A 9,251-nucleotide genomic window follows, 5' to 3' on the forward strand; every position below is an offset into this window, starting at 1 on the left:
TGTGTCAATGCACACCCAGGCTTTTCCAGTTGCTTACTTTAAAGCACTCTCACAGCACACACCTGAGTGTAAATTAATACTATTTTCAACTTCCATGTGACACTCTCCTTTTTTTTTCAGCCTAAACCCAGTAGAAACACAGCTAAATTCAACTTTTCAAAGTGGCTTTATGTTTTAATGGAAATTTCATTGAAAATCAGAAAGTGTCATTTTTGGTTTGAGAATAGGAATAGAAATTTCCAGCACAGGTATCTGACTTTCCTTGGAGTCACACAGCTGTGAGAAGGACAGTTATCACATAAACCATGTGTGACCTCAAGCCTACCACTTAATGTTCAACAAAACTAAAAACTGGCATGAAATACAGCTGCATAAATCACAACCCAAAAGTTTTACACCTCAGACTCAGACCCTAATGTCAGGTGAGCATCCTCTTCTAAAGGGAGCCCTCTGGATTTTGGGGTACAACACCAGTGAAATGATGACAATTGGCAGGAGAAAGCCATGAAGGGCCATTATATCATGTGCATTCATTTCCACAAATCCTGTGTATGGTAAGAATCCATAGTCAATTAGATTTAAATAGCTCCAAATCATGCCTTGCAAACACTCATGCCTCTCTGACAAGCTTTTATTCGTTGTTCTGTCTACTGCTGCTTACTGTAAAGTTGAAAATATGCTTTCACCTGATGGATAAAAAAGCTTTAGTCAAGGATATTTTAAGCACAATCTCCATTTTCTTGGCACCTGAACTTGGATAAGCTTGACTATTGTTGCCAATTAGTTGATAATAAACATTTTAAAAGAAGTACTGTGCAGAGTATAATTGTTTTTCAATAAGAATCCACCAGGTAAATCCAGGCAAAATAATTCAGAAACCAGCTATAAACAAAAACATCAAGTCAAAGTTGAGTATCTCAGAATGAAACTTGTTTGATTTTGAATACCAGTATTTCTGATGCCTTCAAAAAAAGGGTGGTTTACCTACACAAATCTGTGCCAGGTGATGTTTGCAAAGTTAATCTAGTTGCACTCCAGCCTTCAAGCTGTTCCACATCACACGTCCTTTGGATTCCACCTCTCTAACACCCTTAGAAGGAGAGATACATTAAAACTGCGGACACTCAGTGGTGCTACTGCTCAGAACAACACTGTTCCCATTGAAGTCCCATCACCAGGTAACACCAGATTTCAGGGAAACTCTCATGGTGATGGATTTCAACATGCTCCTGAATTTCATCCTTTATGGCAAAAAAAAGCTAATGGCATTTGCAAAACAATGAAACCACGAAACTCAACTGAAAAAAAAATCAGTGTCTTCTTAAATTGCAAGAGTCTAGTCTGAATAGATTATTTTCATTGTGATTTTCAAATGCGTAGAATGAATGATGCTACTAAATACATGGAAAAATCACTCTATCATTATAAACAGACAGGAACTCAGCCTGTCGCCTTCAGTTCAGCAACTGTTGAAGTCAAAGTGTCCAGCTCATGATATTTTGTATCAATCTGTCCTTAACACCATCTTAGAACACAGTTCTTCCTTTACAGCATTTCACAGCAACCTCAACATTTTGAGTCAATGTTGCTTAACACTTCACTCACATTAAAGCCCAAACCCACAGATTCTGCACAACTCCCACAGGAAAACTACAGTGTAGTTCAGTATGCTAAAATCACCCCTCCACCAGAAGACACAGCTCTGTGAGTGTTAGCAGGAGTCAGCACACCACCACAGCCACTCCAGAACACAGATTGGTGTACTAGCCTCAGATATTGAGGCAGGGAGGTGTAACCCTCTGCAGCCAAGAGATGCTTTATCCACTTCTGCAAAATGGGATGGTAACAGAGCACAAAGGTGCTATGGACGGGATCGTTCAAAAAGAAGTTTCATGAAAATTTTCCACTAGTGATCTGTAGCAATAAAAAACTGTAAACCTTGCAATACAATGAGAGAGAGCAAACCACAATGCTGGAAGAAGGCAACATTTTAGATGGTCACCACAGCACACACTACAGCTGCTCCCAATTTAACCCACAAGCTTAGCCGAGGTGTGCAGGCACAATACAGCTTATGATAACATATCTATTCAGCACAGTATTAATGTAAAGTATCATGGAAAAATCTGACACGTGCTGCTCAGAACACACCGTGTTGCCAAGGTAAGAATTACAAGTGTTCACAAAAAACAGCAAGAGATGGCATTCCTCAACCTTGGGAAACAGGAAAAAGTATTTCCTTTTGCTTGGCACAAAGCCTGAGTTTGTACCTTTACTTGGCACAAAGCCTGTGTTTGTACTATCATGCAAGGTATGCTCTGCAGGAAGGCATCTCACCACCTCATCTTTCCTTCAGCCCCACAGCTTTAGCATTCTCACCCTTTTTTAAATAATAAAAGGGATGAGCTTATAGAAAGCTTTCAACTTGCACAGTTTTCCAAGCAACTAACTCCTGTGATTCACAGTATCACCTCTTCCCTATGAATTATGCTTGACCACCCATTAACCAGAACACTGGCCGTATCACAATCCCAATGGGAAGGGAGAGAGCTTTTATCCCATATATCACACACTCAGCTCCCTGGCAGAAATCACACCTGAGTGACATTAGATTCACCTGACTAGTGAAACTGAATTTTCACCCCAGTCAAATATTTTCCATTCTTGGCAGGTGTTGACTTCTTTAACAGCACCACAACTGAGAAAGTGCAATCATCAGCTGACAAAAGGCACCTTTATTTCATAATGTGAAAAGACTGAACTTTACCCTTTTTGAAATACTTTATCACAACAGCCTCTCCTATATTACCCACCTTACTTAGCTTGTGTTTTGAATGGTGATGTGACACTGCTACCCCAGGCACAAATCAACAGGGCCCTGCTAAAACCTGAATTCTTTCAGTTTAAAGGTGTCCATTTGCTGACTGAAGACCATCACATGGATAACTTAGTCATCAGGGTTTGATAGGCAAGTTTAATAACAAAGCCAGCTAAAAAAACCCCAAGCAAACAAGGAAAATAAAAAAAAAAGACAAACCCAAAACCAATCAAACAAGAAAAACCCCCAAACACCTGAACACACAACCCTTCACTGTGACTCAAGGCAACCTCCACCCATTTTAAAATAATCACAGTGGTTCTCACAAGAGAAATAGAAAGTGAAAGCCATCAGGATAGTTTCATTTTCAGGAAAATCTGCTCCCACACCTGTGGCTTTTCTACTCAGAGAGAGTAGAAAATACTTCTCTCTCTCAGTCAGGTCCCAGCAACTCACACACACAATCCCCTCAGATTTTTAAGAGTTCTGTTCTCTAACAAGAACAGAAAATCAATTAAAAAAACTAAAAACAAACCACAACTAACTAAACAAAACTGAAAATTCAGGCCTTTAAAGGAATTTATTCCTACATGAAAACATGTAAGTGAAGACACAACTCTTAAGCTTTTTGTTTACTTTTTAAGCTTTTTGTTTACTTTTTATGGAATACCAGGAATGTCACATTTGACTCTTGGCCAGCTGGAAATTGAAAATCAGTACTTCCACTAGAGAAAGTGAAGAGCAATACTATTTTAATATATCTTTAGGCACCTCAACAATCCCCTTGTCACTGGCACTGCCAGCAATGGCTGTAAGGGGGTGACTGATGCAGCTCCTCAGACAGCTCCTGGCACAGGTGAGTGTCAGAGACCTCCCTGCTGGTTCTGCAAAGATCTGGGCCCAGCCTGAAAAGGCATCCTCCATGTGCCCTGGGACCTCAGGTCGATTTACCGAGCGGGACACTTGGTCCCCAGCACCTGTGACATCCCTCAACCTCACCATTCACATCACTGGAGCTATAGAGCCAGCTTCTCAAAGGCTGAAAAAATGGGCTGTCAACTCTTGGATGAGTACTTCAGCAAGGAAGTAGAGAAGATTTAGCCAGAAACAAAACAGAAACAGCCAGAAACAGAACAGAAATTCCATCTTTTGTTCTACCTTTCATTTCCCTTCAGTTACTCAAATCCACGGACACCAGCTGAACTCACAGAATTAAGGAGATGCCAGCCATAACATATCTTCTTTGGCACAAGAGTGTAAGGAAAGGCAACTGTTCAATTATCCTTCTACTTATCTTTACAAAGTACTTTTTAAAATGTTAAATAATTTTCTTTTTAAGACGTCGGTAATGTTTTTTGACCTTTTCACAGAAGCTGATGGGTTTTACCATCTTTTGTAGCTGCTGTTCATAGAAGCTGTGAATACAGGGTTCTCCTAAAAATATTGGGGGGAGGGGGGAATGTGTGTTAAGGATTTATTACAGATATTTTAAAATAGTACTACAAAAGGTTACGAGGAAAATCAATAAACTTTACACTTTCATATTCTGAAGCAGTATTTTTCTTTCAAGGTGTGGCCCAAACATATTTGAAGACATTATTTCAGACAAATTTTAATGCTAGGACTACACTTGTAAAGTCCTGCAAACACAATCAAAATCGTTACTGAATTTCTGTGAAAGGTTTTCTGAAAACCAAAAAGTTTTAAACTGCTGTTAAAGGTTTTATAAAGGTGCTGATTCATGTAATATTATACCAATAAACACAACCCTCCAAGATTCAGCAAGCTTGCATAGATACTAAACAGAAAAAAGACAAAAAAAAACCCAAAACTAACCACACACTCCTCCACCCATTCCCAACAAAATCCATCAGAACAGTCACAAAACCAGAAGGCATTCAGCAGACCAGTTTGACAAGGGCTCTCAAAATTACTTTGAATCACTGGCCTTTGCACCTTGCTCTAGCTTTCAGAACCACCAGTAGGAATTTGTGTCAAAGGTGTAACTACAAGTATTACAAAAATTTTTGATATGAGCTTCTTAAATACAGAACAAGATGCATATATTTAACGGCATAACACCACAGTATTTCAGTAATGTTTGCAAATTACTCAGTAGTTGGTGTAAACACTTTCAGTAAACCAGTGTTTATTCTGCTCTTTCTGGACAAAGAAGTACTGAAGCACTGGCAGCTGTAACCCCCATATTCAAGCCCTCCAAGCTTGCCTGTCACACAGTCCAAACACAGACAGCTCCCCTTTCATGGGGAGATGCAGAAACCATCCTCATTCCAGGACCCAGGGACCATTTCTCAGGTGCAGAGGGACACCCGCACGTTGGTCACAGGCAAGGGTGGCTCTGGCCTAGTGACAAGAGAGGGAGCCTGCAGCCTCTTGGATCTAGCAGGCAACTCTGAACTCAACTCTCAAAATACAGAGATTTTAAAGATTTGAATTTCAAATCCTTGAAAGGTTGTCACCTATTAAAATGGAAAAAAAAAAAAAAGAGAGTACATAGCTCCTAAGATACCTTCTTTGTGTACCAGGTGCTCAGTAGATACTTTGCAATCACTTCCTGCCATTCAGAACTGCATCATGCCAATTGGTGCAGACAGATGACTCTATCATCCTCTGCAGGAAGCAGCTATTGCTTTTAGGGAAAAAAAAAACAAACCTCAGTACCATATTATTAGCTAAATCTTTAAATAATAAGTACATCAACACCACAGAAGAAGCACACATGAACTAGCACAATTTTCACCTTTTTACCCCAAAAAACAGCAAGAGAGAATAATTTAGTATCAGACCTTGCTTTAAGCCAGGCATTATTTCAAGCGGTAAAAATCCTTAAAAGTTTGTGCTTCTTTTAGAAAAATTAGCTGAGGTGACACAGCTCTATTCTACTACTAATCTACTATTCCTGAGATTACATTGCCAATGCACTGCTGAATCACAGGTCTGAAATAACAGTGGGTGTGGGAAACCAAAGGAGAGATAAAACAGCCTTTAAATCCATGTATCAACCAAATGTCAGGCTCTCTCCAGAAGCAGTAGAACTTGATAACACACATTGCTGAGAGGCCAGCTAAGTGCCACCAATTAAAACCCAGCTTCTTCAATCTGCCATTCCAAGATGACCATCACAGTAATTACCAGAGCTGATACAATGCTTGAAACATGCTTAACCTCCCCACATCATAACTTCCAGTTACCAGAAAAATCACCATTCACCCAGCCCCTGAACTCGCTGTGTAGGGGACATTGGCCAAGGGAAGGGTCTGCACAGTACATGGGCAGCCTGGCAGATCTTCCTCCAGGAGGAAAATTGAGGTACACAGGCATCAGCCACATAGGGCTGCCTAGAGTATGGCAAATCCTGCAACACATGTGCCTTATTTCCTCAGCACCAAAATGCCTGACAAAAAAAAAAAACAAAAAAAAAAAGGATTGGACAGGACAGAAATGCAGATTGGACAAAACAAGAAGCTACATTTTTTTAACTTCTCATGTTGTTTACCTTTTTCACATGCTTTAGACTTCCTGTGAACATTACCTATAACCTTCAGACACCGAACAATGTCAGAGAAGCACACAAGGGCCATGAGCAACAAGAATAATTTGATTAATTATTTGCTTCAGGATATAATTTACAAGTTTTAACTAAGGGTCAATATGACCAGTAGAGATGAAAGAAAAAACTTCTTTTGACCTGACGCAGCTGCTTTAACTACACAATAAACTAAAGATAGCTTCAGTGGGAAGAAGGCTGTTTGTAGTTACAGCATTTATTAATACAAACCTACATCTCCAAGTGCTGCTGAAGTTTGACACACGCTTCCTGTATGACAGTAAGAAAACATCTGATGAACAATGTTTGCAACCATGGCTCCGAATAAGGTATGCTGATGACTCAGGCATCTCTTGTAAACCCAATATATTTCTGCTTGTATGTGGTTTCTTCACACTAACAGAAAACAACTGTAACAAACTTTGAGGTCTCCAGAACAAACTCCCTTATTTGTGGACATTGGGCTTGTCTTCTTTCAAGGGAAAACAGTAAGTTACTGCTATGGTAGCCTCTCCACCTTTAATCCATCCATCAGCCCACTGCACCTTCACCATTTGCCTTCTTACATGCAAATACCTGACCAATGTCAAAGTTTGTCATCCAATTAGCTAGTCATTAGTCTCACTAACAATGAGATACTCACTTTGGAGTCAAATAAAGCTTTTTTACAAGGTACTTTTAAGATTTGCCTTTCCCTCATTCCCTAAATGCATGCAATTAGGGATAAAACCGTTTAAAAGCAATTGCAGATAATAAAATAATCAGATGATTCAACAGAAATAATAATAAAAAATCCCTGCCATGAAAAAACCTTGATATTTTATTCAGTTTCTCTAGACACTTTAAAGGTGACCAACACCCACCAGTGCTGATTACAACTTCAGAATTATTGCTAGCTATATTTTTTACTGCAGCATGGATTACTTGGTATATACCACAATCAATCTTCAACCTCCTTTTGGGCTTATCCTCGATTTGAAGCTCAAGTGAATCTGAACCACTGACCCACAAGCAGTAGTTTAGCTGAAAACGAAGGATCCTTCTAGTTTAGCTGAAAACTAACATTACTCCTCCAGGATTATTGTCAGACAGCACAAATAGGCAGCACTGATCAGGGTGCAGAAGGCACTATATATCTGACATGATAATTACAATATACTAAGTAAACCACGAGAGGTCTTATAAAAGATAAACTTGCTCACGAAAGTTGTCAGATGCACAGCAGCAACATCAGTTTTCAAACACAGCAGGCACATGTAGTAGCAGCAAATCTGCTGCGTTAACCTGCGAGCACACCCCAACTGAAAACACTGAGAGAGGAACAAAATCAGACCGTTCAGCCCTTGCCTTCCTGCTGAAGCCGCCAAAATCACGGCTAACTACTTCCAACTATGAGAGCAGTCCTCGGCCAGACACGCCCTCCCTCCAAACAAGCTTCTTAAATGCGAGCTCTACCACTTTAACCAATTATACCCTAATCAGCACATTCCCACTGTCCACTCTTACGGCCGCAGCCATTTAACTTCCACACCGACTATACCAAAGCACATATACCTTTATATCCTCTTAGGAAGGCAGTCCATGCCATTAAAACATTAATAAAAATCAGGAAAGAGGCAACAGCCATACCACTAACCAGAGGAGTTGTGTTAACCTACAAGTTACCTTTAAAACATATTATTTTTAAAGCATTGCAATTTAATTTTAGACATTTCTCTTGACAGTTCAGTTCCAGCGAAGGAAAGCTTTAGAAGGTATCCTTTTTATTCTTCTTTTGACAGAGAAACATTCTCCATCGAGTCCTGGCGCACAGTAAAAGCCTGGTAAGCGCCGTCATTCCCTTAACCCCGTTCCATGCAGCACGTTAACACGAGTCCCTAAACCCGGCACTTTTTCACTCCAGCAGGAGCGCGTCACTCGCTGGAAATAGCGTTCACCTTTGGCAGGCGCGGATGCCGGCGCTGCAGGGTCACGCCAGGCATGTGCAGCATCTCCCCCCGGGCCCACGGGGGGCTCGGCACGCTCCTCCTGCCCAGCCCCGGTGCCGCCGCTCTGCCCGGCAGCCTGCGAGCGCAACAGGCCCGCCCGGGGCCGCGGGCAGCGCGCCGGGGCTCCCCCGGGGGCAGCGCCGAGCCCGGGGCCGGGGTGACCCGGGGCCGGCCCGGCAGCCGCCCCCGCTGCGGCTCCGCGGCCGCCGGAGCGGCGGGGCCCAGGCGAGGCCGCGGCACGGGGAAGGCCCGGGAGAAGCTCGGCACGGGCGCGGGGAGGAACGGCGGGAGCCGGAGCAGGCGCGGCCAGGCCCGGGCGCGGCGGGGACGCGGAGCCGCTGCAGGCCGGGCCCCGCCGGGGACTCACCTTGGCGGCGCCGCCGGGCTGCAGCACGTTCTGCTCCACCGTCATGGCCCCCGCGCGGCTCCCGGCGGCGCCCCGGGCTCGGCGGGTGGCGGCGGCGCCGTGTGGCGGCAGCTGGGCCGGGCCCGGGCTGGGCGAGCGGGGCGGGAGGCGGGGCGGGAGGGGGAGCCCGAGTCACCGCCCGGCGCGGGGGGAGCGCGGCCCCGCTCCGGCCCCGCCGCCGCTCCCGGAGCGCCGAGCGCCGCCCTCGGCCCGGCTGCGGCTCCCGGCGGCGCCGCCCCGCGCACCTGCCCCGGGCGCAGCCCCCGCCCGGCCCCTTCCCCGCCCTGTCACACCGCCCGCCTCCATCTTGGCGGCTCCTGCCGCGGCCCCGCCGCCGCTTCTCCCTCGGGAAGGGCTCCGCGTCCTTCGCCGGCTGCAGCGGCGGCCCCGGGGACGGCAAAGTTTGCCCCCGCTGCGGGGAAACCGAGAGCGGCTCGGGCCGGTGCCGCTTTCCAGGGGATCGCCAGGGAA

General features: G+C 44.4%; 1 protein-coding gene across 3 annotated transcripts in view; it reads right to left on the reverse strand.

The window, feature by feature from the left end:
* Positions 1 to 8,913, reverse strand: part of USP25 (ubiquitin specific peptidase 25) — an 88,340-nt gene extending 79,427 nt beyond the window's left edge. Inside the window, exon 1 of one of the 3 annotated variants that reach the window (XM_030262523.4) lies at positions 8,742 to 8,913. In XM_030262523.4, coding sequence (XP_030118383.3) covers positions 8,742 to 8,786 — 45 coding nt within the window. In that variant the 5' untranslated portion in view covers positions 8,787 to 8,913. The remainder of the gene's footprint in view (positions 1 to 8,741) is intronic. The other 2 variants (XM_030262598.4, XM_072923331.1) reach the window with 2 other exon arrangements.
* Positions 8,914 to 9,251: the final 338 nt, after the last annotated feature.

This window comes from Taeniopygia guttata, chromosome 1 (genome assembly GCF_048771995.1).
Source record: "Taeniopygia guttata chromosome 1, bTaeGut7.mat, whole genome shotgun sequence".
In the NCBI taxonomy this organism is placed as follows: Eukaryota; Metazoa; Chordata; class Aves; order Passeriformes; family Estrildidae; genus Taeniopygia; species Taeniopygia guttata.